Raw genomic sequence first — 16345 nt, 5'->3', positions numbered from 1 at the left:
TCACGCTCGAGAGACCCTTATTAGTCTTTGAACCTGGTAGATTCCGTCACATTCATTTACCTATGCAGATTCGTAAATCACGCAATGCTTCTCACTGTCAGCAACTACTTCCTGGCTTCATTACCTACTACAACCGACGCATTATGCACTCGACGCTAGTCATTTACATCTAGACCAGGCCAGCATAAAACCATCCCCCTAAAAGACCCAACAGCTCTACGAACAAGACAACTAAACCACATACAATAATTGAGAACAAGTGACCAAAAATGTTTTCTCTCGTCTATTCGGTTTATGGGTATCTATGCAACAAAAATCCATCCAAACACAAACCCGAAGCGAACATCATCCGTAACGTAACGATCATAAAGCCCTCTATCTCCGCATCATTCATTCTGACAAGCCGTAACCTCCGTAAGCAACTCATCCAATCCACGGAATCCCTCTTCCACGACCCATTTCTGTCCCTGAGCGGGATGTAGAACATGGCAGCTCGCGCCGACGACCAAGAGACCAGGGGGTCTTGAGCCCTCAGCTTCGAAGGCAGCGCTGACGTGCTCCAGGGTAGACCGGATGACGCGTTGATCGGTGCAGGAGGCTCGCTCGATGATTGCGCATGGAGTGTCTTTCGGCCATGGGGTCCGTGGACGGGCACCCTCTGCTGGCTCGGTGGTCAGGGATTCTATGAGTGCGGACAGACGGTGCAGGGCCATCAGGAAGACGACGGTTTGTGTGGGAACGTAAGTAGGGGGTTCTGGGGCTGCGCCTTTGCGGCCGGTGCCTGTGCAGACGAGGACTTGGTCGGATACGCCTCGGTGCGTGGCGGGGATGTCTGCGAAGAGGGGCGCGCTCAATGCACTGGTGATACCGGGGAGGACGACGGGTGCGTAGCCTTCGCCCCGGAAGAATTCGAATTCTTCGCCTCCTCGGCCGTAGAGGTAGGGGTCACCCTGCTTCAATCGGAGGACGTATCTTCCTCGACGTAGGGAGTCCAAGCCCATCTTCAAGAATTCCTCCTGGGCCTGGTCTGCGTTGCCTGGGAACTTTCGCGCGATGTGGACTTCTGTCCTGCGGGGGATGAGTTCTAGGACAGGTGCTGGGACGAGTTTATCGGCCAGGATGATGTCGGCCGATTGGATGGCATTGTATGTTGCGCGTGTGAGCAGATCTGGATGTCCCGGGCCGGAGCCAGCAAGAACAATCTTGCCCTTCTTTGACAAGGTTTCCGAGTTGCTGAGATCTTTGGGCCCGTCTTTGCTAGACGAGTAGGCCTCAAGAATGGCGTTAATATCTTCGTCTGTGATGGCGGCCAGTTTGCGAAGGGGCCAGTATTCACAGATCTGAGACAGCCAGCGCATGCGGCGGGTCTTGGCTGCGGAGATGTCGTCCTCTGTCACTAATGTGTTGAATGTGTGCCGTTGGCCAGTCGCATCATCCTCGTCACCCTCTAGCGGTGCATCACATAGTCCGGCAGCATAATCCTCCGCCCAAAGGCGCTTTCTCACTGCACCAAGCCTGTCAATGGCATTTCCGAGATTTGACGGGAGTCCCGAGGAAATTTCCCTCCTGAGTCGTGATGCCAGCTTACAGCCGCGTCCTGATGTCGTGATGCCGATGTGAAGAGGGCCGTCCGAATACGTGGACAGCAAGCTGAAGGTACAGAGTTCAGGAGCATCTGACACATTGACTGGGATTCTCAGACGACGGCAGAGCTTGGAAATGTGTGCACTCAATGGGTTGGTTCCGCCTAGAGTGACAAAGACCGTGTCTACAACACGGTCGACTTCCTCTCTTCCTAGGCTCGTGAGATCCTCATCCCTGAACTCTCTGCGAAGCCACTTCAAAGAGCCGTTCTCAATCCGTTCGACCAACGTGTATTGCAGGCTCTCTGTGTCCGGGGCAATGAGAACGGGCTTTGCGCCAGCTTCAATACTTTTGGCACAACGGGCTGCTGCAAGAGGGTTGGCCCCGATGATCAGATGGACTTGTGACTCAACGTTCACGGCTGTCAGTAGAGGTGCCGGAACACCACTATCTGATGCGTCCTTCATGTTTAAATTGCCACCGCGGGGTTTGCGGTCTAACCTTCAATATTTTCTTGGACGTCGTTGTTGTTGTAAAAAGTTTTGGTGGTAAGAGCAATCAAGACCCTGAATTGGAGGACCCACGCTGATTTATGCTTGCATCCCACAATTGAAGTCGTGAGTCGATTAAGTTTCCAGGTTCTTTAACTCCGCGGAAAAGCGAACTGATGAGCAACGACTGCAGATAAGAACCACGTTCTCCAGTCAGCACGCCTGGCAGGTCGATAAGACTATCTCAGCGATTAATAAACGGAGTCACCACAGAAAACCAGCGGGCTTGGAGTCATTCTGTCTCTGGGAAATTTATAGATGCATTTCCTGATGGGGTTAAGGCGATATTGCGTGATCGCATGCAGTGGCTTAGGTAAGCCAACCCCGGATTGGGAGATTCAGTAAATGGTGCCTGATTCAGTAATAATGAGTATTAGCTGAGATGACTGTTCGACATCTTGTACTCTTATCGTAATATCTGGCAGAACAGAGTATAGTCGACATATGCTCCAAAGTTATATCCCATGACGGGTGTGATTCGGGCGCATGACTCTAGACGCGAGCATATGTTGTGATAGGTTCATGGAGAAGAGTTAGTGTCTGACACTTCAGTAGGTTCGCAAGTTCAAGCAATTCCACTTGGTGAAACCCATCACTGATAGAATATAAGTGCTAACTGGTACGTGGTGGTCTCGTGTCTCTCTCTCAGTAACCAAAACATTGGCCAGATCGTGTTAGTTGGTGGCCGGGAATGTCCCATTCATCATAAAAGACAACCGGATGTAGAATTTTTGACATATTTTTCATGGAAGTAGAAGTCATATCGCTGCGAGGTTAGATTCATCGATAGATGAAGGCACACATCTACGATATGAACAGTATTGTTGAAGGATGTTGATCTGGTCCAAGTGCTGCAGCGGTGTATATCACGTGACACAGCTGCCGCCAGCTCGAGCTGCACGTCAGAGCTCCGATCCAGTCCATGCTTCCACTCATCTTTCATCATTTCCCCCAGACCTCCCATCTTCTCCCAGTAATCCCTCACATATCTTGCATCTGTCTTTCTCTTTCACAGGTTGATATCCACCAAATTTGATTTATACCCTGCTGTGACGCTTCCCCGTCACCATGTCCGAAACCCTGTTGAAGCCGGAGAAGGACTTCTCCAAGGATGCTGACAAGCTGATCCCCGAGGCTGAGCAGCTTGCTAAGGTTGGAGCTTTACCATTAGTTCTGCAAATATAATTTACTGACCGTCAACAGACCGATGTTCAGGGTGCCATTGACAAGCTCCTTGTATTGGAGAAGCAAGCAAGACAAGTACGGCCCTTCCTTCGTCTAACCGGCGACAACGCGATTCTTACCCATCCTACAGGCTTCGGATCTTGCCACAACATCGCGCATTCTTATCACCATTGTCACACTCAGCAAGAACTCGGGAGACTGGAATCTGCTGAACGACCAGGTCCTCCTGCTATCCAAGAAGCATGGCCAGCTCAAGCAGGCCGTAACGAAGATGGTCCAGACGGTGATGGGATTCCTGGATGAGACACCGAACTTGGAGGTCAAGCTGTCTGTCATCCACACACTGCGGACTGTGACTGAGGGCAAGGTCAGTGAAATAACCACCCGTCCAGCTCCGCATCATGCTAATGCGCGTCTATATAGATCTTCGTCGAAGTCGAGAGAGCTCGTGTGACCCGCATCCTGTCCAACATCAAGAAGACCCAAGGCGACCTTAACGCTGCTGCCGATATTCTTTGCGAGTTGCAAGTCGAGACATTCGGTTCCATGACCAGACGGGAGAAGACAGAGTTCATCCTGGAGCAGGTTGCGCTCTGCATAGAACGGGGCGACTGGACACAGGCCACCATCCTCAGCCGCAAGATCAACAAGAGATACTTCAACCGCAAGCCGAAGAAGAGCCCGGAGGAGATTGAGAAGCTGAAGAAGGAAGCCGAAGAGAAGGAGAAGACGCGTAGCCCGGATGAGGCACCGATGGAGGTGGACGATGACGTGACCGACTTGAAGCTTCGCTACTATGAACAACAGATTATCCTCGCCAACCACGACTATAAATATCTGGATGTTTGCAAACATTACCGGGAAGTGCTGGATACGGAGTCGGTGGAGAACAACCCGGAGCAGCTTCGCGCCGTAAGTTTACCTTAGAAGATTGGCGAGTACCTTCAAGCTAAAATCATCCAGGTCCTCGCCAGGATTGTCTACTACGTCGTCTTGTCTCCCTACGATAACGAACAGTCGGACCTGTTGCACCGCATCCAACAGGACTCGCGGCTCTCCCTCGTCCCGGTTGAAGGCCGGCTAGTGAAGCTCTTCACCATCCACGAGCTGATGCGCTGGCCGATGGTGGGCGAGCAGTTCGGCCCTCACCTCTGCAACACAGATGTCTTCAAGCCTCAGCCCAGCCAGTCGGTCGAAGACCAGCCGTACCGGAGGTGGCAGGACCTCCGCAAGCGCGTGATCGAACATAACGTGCGGGTGGTGGCTAAGTACTACACACGTATCCAGATGGGCCGGTTGACCGAACTGCTGGACCTGACGGAGGAGGAGACCGAGAAGTACATCAGCGAGCTGGTCTGTTCGAAGACGATCTACGCCAAGATTGACCGTCCAGCCCGACTGGTCAACTTCGCCAAGCCTCGCGATGCCGACGACGTGCTGAATGAATGGAGCAGCGACATGAAGAGCCTTCTGGGGCTGCTGGAGCGGATCGACCACCTGATCACGAAGGAGGAGATGATGGCGCGGATCCTTCCCACGCGAGAGAAGGGCAAGGCCCGGTAGATTCTGAGTAGCAGAATAGCAGATATACACATTGATGATAGTAGAATGGGACAATAATGACATCGTCATACATACATACATACATACACACGATCTATAATCTACACTATCTATCTCTAATTTAAAACGGCAACTCCATCTCATTAACATCCACCTCCTCCTTCTCCTTCTTCCCCCCAGCCGCATTACCATCCCCAAGAACCCCCCTCACAAACCCCACCACAGCATCCAAATACGGCCTCTGCGCCGGCACAAAATGCCCCCCAGGATGCACCACCACCCTCCCCTCCACATCCACCGCATCAGTGACCTCCACCAACGCCCTACTCCTCCCCTCATCCACAACCGCATCCAACGACCCCAACACATGCAACACAGGTGTCTTCACCCCACCCTCATAAAACCCCCTATACCTCGGCCCCGGCGCCCGAAACCCACTATAACACACCGCAAACTTCAACTCCCTCTGCCCAACACTCCTCACACACTCCCACCAAGCACTCGGCACTTCAAATCCCTTAACATTCTCCCCGTTCTCCTCAAACACACTCCCCTCCTTCGCAAACCTACTCATCACCTCCTCCCTCCCGGGCTCCAACAACGCCGCCACAATCGCCGCCATCGCCGCTCCCTGCGAGAACCCCACTACACCGTCAAACGGCCCCTCCGTCTTGATCACGTTCGCGATCGTCTCTAGACCCAGGTGCAGGTCCGTGTAGAGCGGTGGGTTCGCGGTCGAGGAGCGTCGAAACCACCCGTAGGCTTCGGTGGGAGTGTCATCGCTGGTGGTGGAGGAGCCCCCTTGTGTGGTAGAGGGCTCGTAGCCAGGAATGTCGGAGGGGAGGAGGTGGATGGGACCCGTTGGGTAGGTCGTTGTGATTGTGTAGCCGGTTGTGGGGAGGAGGGTCTTCGTGAGGTGTTTTATCACGGCGCGGGATTTGGCGTGGAAGAGGGGGCCGGATTGTGTGTAGCCGTGGAGGCAGAGGAGTTTGAGGGGAGGCATTTTTTTTCTTTCTTTTCTTTTTCCTTTCTGGGTTTGGGATTTTGTTTGTTTGAGGGGTTTGAGAGGGGGAAAGGTGAAGGTGGTTTTGTGGTATCAAGAGGGATTGGGTAAGTGTATGAGGAAGATGTCGGGGAGAGAAAAAGTACTAGTGGGAGGAGGAGGATGTGAGGAGATAAGATAAGCCCGGGTGGATGGTGGTTAGTTGGCTGGGGTATCCTCACTTCTACGATATGGGGTGGACGGGCACTGGTTTTCCGGGTTTGAAATCTGGAATGTAGAGGCCGCTAAAGTCATGTCTAGGTGATCACTTGGTCGCTGGGTATCTATATGTTTACAGTCCAGTTGGTGGCACTCATACGGGCTGTGGTTTGGTCTGGATGCAAGGGCACTCGGTGACCCCAGCTTCAACATTGCGGAGATGCGGGCCAGATCTACACATTACGAGGGGCTACGTCTCTACTACTACAAGCTAGAATCCATACTGACCAATATAAAACATACGATTGCTACCGCACGAGGGGTATCACAACTCTACAGTGCCGGCACTGTCCTCTCAGACCTAGTAACCAGACTCCTGCAGCCAGTCACGCCGCTCCGCAACAATACCGGAGCCGCCATCATTCATCTTCTCCACGATGGAGATCTGTTTTTTTTTCCTCCTTCCACAATATCCGAATTCCTGCGGCAACCGGCAGAAGCTTATGTGCAGACGTGACTGGTGGCGTTGTATGATTTTTTCCCCATATCGTGCCGCTGTTCGAAGTACATCCGTCGTAGGTACAAGGAACACAAGTTTGTCGAAAACGAGAATCATCACGCGAAAATCAAGAGGAAAGATACAAGGCAAGAGTAGTTTTTGGTAGTATGGACCGATCATGTGCCAGATATCCGGAACTCCCCTGCGCAGAGATGTAGGAAGATAAAAAAAAGTAGTAAAACGCTTTTTTTGAAAAGGTGTATCAAAAACGAGGTTCTGTGCCTGGTCAAAAATTTTTTTCATTTCCCTTGTCTGTGTGGTTCCGCAGGGCTTTCTCGCAAGGGGCGAGGATTCCATCTTCTATCTGAATCTGTTTCCTCAGAAAAACGAGATATTATAATCCATCATCATTGAAGAACGCCACATTGCTTTCATCATCGCTCCGGCACGGTTGCGTCGAGACGTTTACTTGCGGCGGAAAGAGCAGCCCTCAGTGAGACGGGCCTTACCACCGGTGGGCTGGCAGAGGACGGTCGAGCAACCAGCGCAGACGACGACGGTCTGGGCGTGGGAGAAGACGGTGGTGATGGTGAAGCAGCCGGGGCACTTGACGTCCATGAAGAAGGAACGGGGAGCAGGCACAAGGGTCTGTTTGTCGAAGGAGTAACCGATATCAGCCAACCCATTCCATCCATCTCTTATCGATCACTTTTTCTTTCCCGATATGGAATATTGTTCATACCTTGAGCTTGTGCTTGCGGGCCTCAGCCTGAGGCGCGGGGTTGAGGAGGTCGACCGCGAGAACCTATTCCCAAGAGATATCCGTCAGTTCAACATTCTTTCTTTCCTTTCGATAAAAATTTCGAGATGCCTGCGGCGACGGGATGGTGGCGACGACGGGGTGCAGAGATGGCTAGCGGCGATGGCCATTTCTATGCAAACATGCAGGGAGATATGCTGGACATGTTGTGGGATGGCATCGTAGGGGTAGAACGTACCATCTTGACGAGACAAAAAGTCGATCAGCGAAGGGAGTTGAATGAAGCGCTGATGGAGATGGCCTGCTTGAGGGTGAAAGCGAAAAGGTGGTCTCGTGGAGATGGCGAGCGCTGAAGGGAATTCTCGACGGCGTCACCCACGGCGGCCCGTTTGGGGGCGCATAGGGTTGCAGCCCTCTCGCTAATACTGCCCGAACAAGCACTTTTGCCACGGCCCGGCGGTGGCCCCTGTGGCTGATGTCTTCTCCACCAATCACGGGCCGCTTATATCAGCCGCCAGATGCTGCTAGATGCTCCAAGGTCCTTCGATGGAGCTCCCTTTCTTACTTTGTGCTACTATCTATTTACCTGTTACTCGGACGGGCAGAGAGATTACGGTGGTTGACGCATTGTCGCCACTCGGCAACTGCTGATCTCATACAAATACATTTCTATCGCTAATCCAATACGCTGCTTAGATACGGCCATGACATACGTTTCCGGTCCGGTGACATGTGCCTGCCATTCAGACACCGGACGACTTGCGACGCGGTTCCAATGCTCCTGATAGCGCAAGGCCAGGATGCACGAACGGCTGCGCCGTCCAATTAATCTACCGTCTACCGTCTTATGCGATTCGACGTTCTCCACATGGACTCCATTCTTTTGTACCCTCACCGCCATCATTCGCATCCTCATTAGTTCGACTTCTTCGCCTCTCCATTGGCGGTCACCACTTCCACGTGAGGGTGCTTGATCGTCAAGCACCAAATGTCAATATAGTCGCATATCGTCGTGATGATGTCGTGCTGTTTGCAATTAGCATCTCGCCCTCGAATGGTCATGCGTGACACTTACCACGAAGCTGCCGTAAACGCCGATCGACAGACCCAGGCACACCCAAACGAAAGCGATCTGCCTCACTCCGTCACCCAGCAGACTCGGCCAGTAACCAAAGAACGCACCAGCGCTGTCGAGCACTGCCAAAGCAAGAGGGATCAGGAGCATGTTGAAGTAAGGGAAGCTGGCCTTGACCAGGTGCGCGCAGATCATCTTGCCCACGGCGTACGCATTGATCATGCCGACGTACAGACAGAACGGGACCATGTAGTTCTCCAGGATGGTGGGTTGCAGGTAAAGATAAGCCGGCACAAGAGTCCACACCGCGACCAGGGGGAGTAGGCCATACAGGGGCTTGATCGGATCCTGACCACGCTCGCGGCGCACCTGCATGACATGCACGATGCTAGAGGCGGTGGCGAAGAACAGGAGGACTCCGCCGTAGACGAGATACCACTGCGTAAAGGCCATGTCGTAGATATGCTCTGGGATGAAGGCCAACTTGGGAACACCAACGGTCTCCAGCATGGAGCGATGCCAGAAGCTGCCACCGCCCATGTAGGCCGTGAAGCCAAACACAACGCAGAGAGTGAGGACACCCTCGACGGGACCCGAGATGATTCCCAGAGTCAACACCTGGGTGTAGTATTCATCCCAGGTCTGGACATAAAAGGTCATAGTCGCTGCATCTTATCAGCATCGCCCAGTACTCATAAACTTGTCCACCACCTACATCCGAAAAGGGTCAACACAGTTGCCCAAGATTGGCCGAGGTTCATAGCCGCCGCGAAGATCAAAACTCCCAAGGCCGTGTTGCATGCATCGACACCTGCAGGCGAAGCTTAATTCCCGGTCCATTGTTTTAAAAATGGTCAGGCCGTCCCATTTACTTACTGTGATCAAACAGCTCACCCAGAGGACCGCTTTGCTTGGTTCTCCGCCTGCAAGATCAGATTTAGCATCCAGTCTACCAGCGGACAAGAGAATCACATCAAAAATGGGGCGCAAGGGGCAGTTCGTACGCTTGGATGCCGTCTACGCCGTCAAACGTCTGGTAAAGGAACAACCCGATGGCGCAACTGGCATAGACCCAGGGCGGGCAGTCCTGGTCTAGGGTCGGGTTGTACCAGAGAATGGTGATGAAGTTGACTACCACAAAGAAGAACCCAGTCAGGGTAATCTACCAGTCCTCAGTTATTGGTCTTTGTCGCAGCAGGGCCAGTCCAGGGCTAAGATGACTTACGGCATTAGGACTAAGACCGGGGAGGGAAACAAGGCTGTTAGCCAGACGAGAATAGAAAAAACTAGAGGACGAAACAAGCCAGCATCGTCACTTACGCCATGCTCATAGGGAAGAACTTGATCACAAAGTTATTATAGAACGGCTTGAGGACATAGCGGCTAACAAGCGAAAGATCGACTCCTGCATAACGGTATTCCCGCAGCTTGGGTAGTTGATGCTGGCGAATGTACACCATGTTGCCTGTTGGTCAGAAGGACCTGAGCTACAGCGAGCAATAGGGCCTGTAAATCTAGATGGTCAAGATGCTCGGAAGTATAGGGTCTCTTGAGTCTTTGTCGCGATGAAAGTCAAACCGGAAGCGGGCTGCAGTTGACGCCAGAATTGCAGATGCCGCGCGGTAAAGAAGGAAACAAGGGCCGGAGAAGGCGAACCAGGGCCAGGGGAGCGGAGAAAGAGTTGCTCAAAGATTAAAGATGAAGTTTATAAAAGAACACGGTCGAAGTAGAAGAGCAGAAGTAAAAGAAGAAGAAAAAAGAAAAGAAGAGGATAAAGTAGCGCGAGTGGGGAGAATAAAAAAGAAAAAGCGACGCGGCGAGGAAGAAAGAAGTGGGTGCAGCTTGTTGATGCTGGCCTTGAATTTTCTAGTAACTTTTTTTTCTGCCGGCGGAAAAGTCAAGGCAAAGACGGGAGGGCGGACGCGGGGAGCCAAAGAGGCCAGTGAGGAAGCCGTATCGAGGCGGTCCCTCTTCTCTTCAACAGCCAAGAACTTTCAACGACTTTAGTCGCTGCGAAGAATCCCACCGCACAGCATCGAAGGACCAGGTGGATTCCCGCGGAATACCCACGTGCCGTGCTGCTTTTCATTTGCTGGTTTACCTCGGACGGAGGAGACAAGACCGCACCCACGTCTCCTCATTTCCAACAACCAGTCCTGCTACGGAAGCCCGTCTGTGATCGTCGTGGGACAGGTGGGGGGCGCCAGCACACCACCAACCAGTCTGCTGAGTCGCGCGAGGACCCGAGGCAGCTGCCCATGACGGAAATGAATTTAGTCGTCGACAAAGCGGAGTCGCGCAGGATACGCTAGAACAGTCAAGCGGGGCCATGGATCAACTTTGTTTACAGCAGGTGGTCGTCTACTTTGTAGATACGTAGTCTGGAGATAGACAGGAGACGGGGATAACAGATACAACAAGATGTCAGTTTGAACATAGGTATGCTAATGCTAGATACGATACACAAAAGGCATCAAAGCCGGCTCGTGAGAGGAACAATGAGCAGCGTGCCGAGTGTGTACACTACCCCAGACGGCTCGAGGGCCTCATAGTTCGGCATTCGCTGCAACAGTAGACAGGGCTGAGTCGCTCCATCCTTGATTGGTCTCCTGTTTATCCCCCATACCTCCTATTCCTTCTCTGCTCATGGTGCTCGGACCGTTGAGGAACACAAGTCATCGGGCTTGGCTCCGTATGCCTGGGTCCTGGAAAACTCACCCCGTGATCAAGACCATGTGATGATCGTCGAGCTGAACCGGCTTAGCCAACAGGACTCCAGGGCATGGGAATCAGGATCCGACTCTGCATGGTCTGGATAAGTGGCACCGTCTTGTGGACCGTTTCCCCCCAGCCTTCGATGCCCCAGGACTGCTCACGGCGGACTTTGCGCTCTTCGAGGTTCGCGAACTGCCAGAGATGGTGCACAGTGTTCAGGTCCCCAATTTGAACAAACCATGCCCCAACACCCTCCATCACCTCCCGGCGGGCCTTGAGGCCACGACGCCAGTGTGTTTCCCACTCCAGAAGATTTCCGGGATGAAGAGTGTATGATCGGAGCTCAAAGAGGCCGCCCAGGCGCCGTGGAGGCGTCGTGGGCCAGAAAGAGAATTCCTGCATCAGCGACGTCTTCTTGCTCTTGATCAAGCCCTTCAACTGCCGGTCAAATTCGGGGAATTCGGGGTGACAGGAGATGTTGTGGAGGGAAGCATGGTAACCTTCATATCGCTGATATTCCCAGATGTGAACTGCAAGAACCGTTAGCATCCGTAGTAACAGAGGCGTTCTCAGCGCAACTGGAAAGGCTGGGTGGGCGCGTCAAGTCAAGTACCAAAGGTGTCATTATCTCCAACCTGCGTGCGCCAGCTACCAACCAGATTCACCCGGTTTTCAGGATCGGCAGCCATGCGAGGGTACCACTGGCCGACGAGGTTCACATAGTCGTCAACTTTGTCAGGCTTCACATCGTGAAAGACGATGGAGTGTACGTATTTTCCACGGGCGAGAACTTGCGAGAATGACCGTTCGATATCTTTGTCCAGCTGCTGGCCTTCCTTTGTTCCGTAGATGAGCGACGACAGGGGGCCGCGCTTCGGAGACTGACTGGCTTCCTGCAGCTGCTCGTCTCCTATAATACGGTGGGTAGAAAGTGAGCCCAAAGCCTTATTATCAAGAACTCCAGCGGCATCAAAAACGGGATGTTTGTTACTGCTCGCATTGCTCTCACCTGGAGCAGTGGGAGCGGTAGCGTATTCACGAAGGCGGTCACGGGATGCAGGGGATGGGGCAGAGGTAGAACCAGAAGCATCGACAGACTGACTCTCTTGCTGTTCTCTCTTCTTGCGAGCAACCTCTAGGTTCTCGCGAAACTCCTTCTGACGTGCGTTGAACTCAGCAGCTGAGTCGGGGGTGATGTCACGGATAGAGGGGGCGCGGGAGGCAGTGGCAGTGGAACTGAAGGGGCGAACCAGCGAAGACGCCGGCCGCAACAAGCGTGGGGCGAGCATGATTCCGTAGGGAGCTGATAGCTATACAGGAACGGATGCTGAAGCAAGGGATACAGTGGGGAATCTCTTCACAAAATAGAGGCAGGATAGGGTAGTCGGGCAAGAAACGAAGGGGGACAGGTAAATGAAAGATGGATGGACGTGTGTCGGGTTGACAGCAAATGCAGAAGAGGAGCCCAACGACAGCGATCAGACTGCGAAAGGCGACACAAGAGAAGAGGGGTTTACCGACAGGAGAGGGGAAGTAGATGAGTAGATGTAGAAAGAGTAACTGAGACAGCAGGTAAGGGCAGGGATGGGAGAGGTAGGTAGACACGCGATGCGTTACAACGACCTGACCGACGGCTGAAGGGAAGGCGCACTGCAGCAGGAGTCCACGGAACCAGTCAGGTCGCAAGCTTTAGAGTCCAGGATCAGCAAAGAGGAAGGTCGAATTGTCGGGCGGAGAAGTAATAATCCCCAATGACGGTTGTCGGTTATAAGCCACGGGTATGTAGGATATTAGGTGACAATCGAATAGAGCCAATGGAGGGAGAGTGTGGAGAGTGAATGGGGGAGGGAAGAGGAGAGGAAAAGAGAGAGAGAGAGAGGAAGGAAAGGAAGGTAGTTGAGTGGTTAAGGTACTTCCGGACGGCACAAGTGGGAAACTGGGGAAAAAGGCGTCACTTGCTCATTAAACTGGAAAAGTGCGGGGAAACAAGCCTGTGAAGAGACAAGACCTGTCTGGTCTATTCTGCTAAATAACGTAACTGGGCTGTGCTTTCCTCTCTCTGTTCTCGGCTACTGCCAATGTAACTTGAGCTGGGGCCTGCCTTATATAAGGGCTGATCACCAATCCCAGCCCTAGTGTACTAATCCCATTGTGCTGATACAGCTCTTGTTTTCTTCTGCGGATGATGTGTAGTCCCCGAGATAGACATTCCTCATGATTTGTCCATTCCATTTGTCTAGGCCGATCTTCGTTGCCTGGCCCTGCATCTCCGAGACCATGACGAAAGCGGTCTTGCTTCCTTTCCTCCGCGTTCACGGCTACGGACATGATAACGGGAAATGAGGTTATCTTCATTAAAATCTTCAACCCGATTGGTAACGGCTCATCAATTGCCTCTAACTCACCGGGGGTTTCGGTAGAGAGTTGAGAAATACTGGCAGCATCCATCACCGCCTCAAGCGTAGCTCCCAGCACCGATGACGTCGTGAGACCGGAGCTGTCTCTTATGTAATCAGAAGCAAGCCGCGCAGTGATCCGGGCCCAGATGGCTAGTACTAAACGAGACTAGTCCGGTAGTCCCCAATGCGTAGCTCATCTGGTTGCCGGTCACACCCCTCCAGCTGAGCTGGCCCGCCACTGCCACTGCCACTGCCACTCACTGTGTACTGTCCTACCTGAGAGCTCGTTGACTCGACAGAGTCCAAGCGCACTTGCTACATTTGACATCCAGCACCTCTTAACCTATCTAGGCTCTGAAAATATTTTCTCCGTGTCCTACACTATGGCGGATTCTATGAACCCTCCCCTCTCGTACGAGGCCTCAGCCACAACTACTCATCCGCATGTCGGGACTACCCTCCCAACGGAGGTGATTTCATGTCTGAAGAATTCTCGATTCGTGAGTACTGCAATTCCTATACCTTTATACCGTCATTGTGATCGGAAACTGATATTGTACGCTGCCAGCTTCACCTTGCAACATGTGATGGCTTGACCCCGCACATCTCGCTCATGTCCTACACCTACCTCCCCTCGACTCCCTATGATCCGTATCCGACGATTATCATGACCACCAACCCTTCCTCTCGCAAAACCAACCATCTGCTCACCAACCCTCGCGTGTCCCTTTTGGTCCATGACTGGGTTTCGCACCGTCCGCCTACCCGGGCTCCCAACCCCGATGGTCGCGAAGGGTCTCCCCCGCCTGCAGCCACACGGTCCTCTTTGGCGAGCCTGTTGTTGAACCTGAACACAAGCGCCCTTTCCAGTATCTCTACAACTATCGCCGGTACCGCGCGCTTCTTGGAACCTGGCTCGGAAGAGGAGGCCTGGTGCAAGAAGCAGCATCTGGAGAACAACACCTTCGAGGAAGAGCTGGGCACTTTCGGGCAACAGTTGCAGCAGCAACCCGGTCAAAGACGGCCCAGTATCTCAATTGACAGCGATGTCCGCGTCGTGACGGTTCAGGTGCGCGAGGGCCGCATTGCAGACTGGAAGGGTGGCGTGAGGGATTGGCAGTTGGTATCGGAGGGTGAGGGCACGCAGGGAACGATGGTCAATGGCGTTGCGCCCGAGTAATGCGTTTTGAAATCCATGCTATTTTGTATATCAAAAACTTTATGAGTGAACAATCAAATCTGGGAAATTGCAAGCAAGCAAGCAGATATGCGAGTGTTGCAGACTACCTAGGTCCAGTCAGTCATCGGAAGGTTCGGCGCACTCGGTTCCTGAAGATCTCTGCAGACACGATCTCGCAATCATGTTCCTGGACCAATATGGAAGTATCCACTGCAGTACATAGAAAATTGAATGCCACAATCAAACTCAATCTCAAATTAAGCTCCGGATGTGAGAAAGAAAGCACGAAATCGAGATCGGAATTGCGTTCCTCATCACATGACACTACAATCCGGGGAGGTGACGTCCAATCTTATCAAACCGCAAGCTCAATAAATTCCACACCAACTACTACGTAGTACCTATTCAATAACTTCGCCCAAATTCACCACTCCCTACCTCATCTAGACACCCTTTCCCAAAATACAATGCAAATACACCACCAATCCTAACCACCCACCAATCCCAATTCCAATTCCAATCCCAACTCCACCACCCAAAGGAAACCACCAGACCCCCAAAAATGCGCCTCGCCCACCTCCACCTCCCCAACATAACCCCCTTCAGCCGGGTCGCCAACATCCAACAAACACTCACAAGCCGACTCCTCTCACACAAAAAGCACCTCACGCCGAACCCCCCGGACCCAACCATAATAACCTTCAGCCCGAATCCCGTATACACGACCGGCCGGCGCGACCTCCCTCCCTCCAACACCCTCAACAATACCACCACTCTCTCCCTCCCACCCAGCCTCGAACCAATCCGCCAGATCCTAACCTCCCCACAACCCAACACCACTTATGACCCTACCTCCCGGGTAGCAGAATACCACCCCACCCTGCGCGGCGGACAAACAACCTACCACGGGCCGGGCCAACTAGTCGCATACACGATTCTGGATCTACGACGGCTGGGACTCACGCCGCGGTGTCATATACGGTTGTTGGAGAATAGTGTGATTGATGTGTTGAGGGAGTATGGGGTGAGGGGGATGGTGACGGAGGATCCGGGGGTTTGGGTGCATGGACGGAAACAACATGGAGGGTCTGAGGGGGGGAAAGGTGAACTGCCGAAGAAGATTACGGCGGTGGGGGTGCATCTTAGGAGACATATTAGTAGTTATGGGATTGGGTTGAATGTGACGGAGGAGCCGATGTGGTGGTTTCGGCAGATTGTGGCGTGTGGGTTGGAGGGGAGGGAGACGACGAGTTTACAAGGGCTTGGGGTGGAGGGGGTGACGGTTGAGGAGGTGGCTGGGAGGTTTGTGGGGAAGTTTGTTGGGAGGGTGAATGGGGATTTTGCTTGTGGGGAGGGAGCGACTGGGGAGGGGATTGAGGAGGTGTATAGGGTGAGTGAGGAGGATTTGTTGAGGGAGGAAATGGAGTGAGTGTGGTTATGGTCTTTGTTTGCATGCTGAGGGGGAGGGTGCGGTTGAGAAGGAGTTGGAAGGAGGTTATTGAGTACGCGAGATACGGCGTGTTCATTATCAATGGTACATTTGCATAGTCTATACCAATGGTCGCGGTGATCGACCAGAGCGAGTGATGGAATATAGATAAGCAGCCATGGGTGTGTCCCGACTGGCGCGCTT

General features: G+C 52.9%; 9 protein-coding genes across 9 annotated transcripts; 3 read left to right on the top strand and 6 right to left on the bottom strand.

Annotated features, from left to right (window-relative positions):
* Positions 1-386: 386 nt before the first annotated feature.
* On the bottom strand, positions 387-2051 carry AKAW2_80830S (putative siroheme synthase; the record flags this gene model as incomplete). The annotated part of the gene is made up of 1 exon (XM_041681893.1): positions 387-2051. The coding sequence occupies one exon, from the start codon at positions 2049-2051 to the stop codon at positions 387-389; it is 1665 nt and encodes a 554-aa protein (XP_041548791.1).
* A 1152-nt stretch (positions 2052-3203) lies between these two features.
* On the top strand, positions 3204-4883 carry AKAW2_80829A (proteasome regulatory particle lid subunit RPN5; the record flags this gene model as incomplete). The annotated part of the gene is made up of 5 exons (XM_041681892.1): positions 3204-3287; positions 3339-3395; positions 3451-3687; positions 3744-4232; positions 4284-4883. The coding sequence occupies 5 exons, from the start codon at positions 3204-3206 to the stop codon at positions 4881-4883; spliced, it is 1467 nt and encodes a 488-aa protein (XP_041548790.1).
* Positions 4884-5004: 121 nt separating this feature from the next.
* AKAW2_80828S (alpha/beta hydrolase) lies at positions 5005-5886 on the bottom strand (the record flags this gene model as incomplete). The annotated part of the gene is made up of 1 exon (XM_041681891.1): positions 5005-5886. One exon carries the CDS (start codon positions 5884-5886, stop codon positions 5005-5007), a length of 882 nt encoding a protein of 293 aa, XP_041548789.1.
* A 559-nt stretch (positions 5887-6445) lies between these two features.
* AKAW2_80827S (uncharacterized protein) lies at positions 6446-6940 on the bottom strand (the record flags this gene model as incomplete). Its single annotated transcript, XM_041681890.1, has 1 exon — positions 6446-6940. The coding sequence occupies one exon, from the start codon at positions 6938-6940 to the stop codon at positions 6446-6448; it is 495 nt and encodes a 164-aa protein (XP_041548788.1).
* A 108-nt stretch (positions 6941-7048) lies between these two features.
* Positions 7049-7584, bottom strand: CRP6 (40S ribosomal protein eS27; the record flags this gene model as incomplete). Its single annotated transcript, XM_041681889.1, has 3 exons — positions 7049-7231; positions 7326-7388; positions 7582-7584. 3 exons carry the CDS (start codon positions 7582-7584, stop codon positions 7049-7051), a joined length of 249 nt encoding a protein of 82 aa, XP_041548787.1.
* A 674-nt stretch (positions 7585-8258) lies between these two features.
* On the bottom strand, positions 8259-9878 carry AKAW2_80825S (aminoalcoholphosphotransferase; the record flags this gene model as incomplete). Its single annotated transcript, XM_041681887.1, has 7 exons — positions 8259-8369; positions 8419-9083; positions 9134-9229; positions 9295-9341; positions 9423-9580; positions 9644-9653; positions 9739-9878. 7 exons carry the CDS (start codon positions 9876-9878, stop codon positions 8259-8261), a joined length of 1227 nt encoding a protein of 408 aa, XP_041548786.1.
* A 1300-nt stretch (positions 9879-11178) lies between these two features.
* AKAW2_80824S (NIPSNAP family protein) lies at positions 11179-12422 on the bottom strand (the record flags this gene model as incomplete). The annotated part of the gene is made up of 2 exons (XM_041681886.1): positions 11179-11663; positions 11747-12422. The coding sequence occupies 2 exons, from the start codon at positions 12420-12422 to the stop codon at positions 11179-11181; spliced, it is 1161 nt and encodes a 386-aa protein (XP_041548785.1).
* A 1493-nt stretch (positions 12423-13915) lies between these two features.
* On the top strand, positions 13916-14712 carry AKAW2_80823A (pyridoxamine 5'-phosphate oxidase family protein; the record flags this gene model as incomplete). Its single annotated transcript, XM_041681885.1, has 2 exons — positions 13916-14032; positions 14101-14712. The coding sequence occupies 2 exons, from the start codon at positions 13916-13918 to the stop codon at positions 14710-14712; spliced, it is 729 nt and encodes a 242-aa protein (XP_041548784.1).
* A 562-nt stretch (positions 14713-15274) lies between these two features.
* On the top strand, positions 15275-16141 carry AKAW2_80822A (lipoyl(octanoyl) transferase LIP2; the record flags this gene model as incomplete). The annotated part of the gene is made up of 1 exon (XM_041681884.1): positions 15275-16141. The coding sequence occupies one exon, from the start codon at positions 15275-15277 to the stop codon at positions 16139-16141; it is 867 nt and encodes a 288-aa protein (XP_041548783.1).
* Positions 16142-16345: the final 204 nt, after the last annotated feature.

Source organism: Aspergillus luchuensis, chromosome 8, assembly GCF_016861625.1.
Source record: "Aspergillus luchuensis IFO 4308 DNA, chromosome 8, nearly complete sequence".
Taxonomy (NCBI): domain Eukaryota; kingdom Fungi; phylum Ascomycota; class Eurotiomycetes; order Eurotiales; family Aspergillaceae; genus Aspergillus; species Aspergillus luchuensis.
Note: the sequence above shows the minus strand (reverse complement) of the source record. Positions and strands in the feature narration are given on the sequence as shown.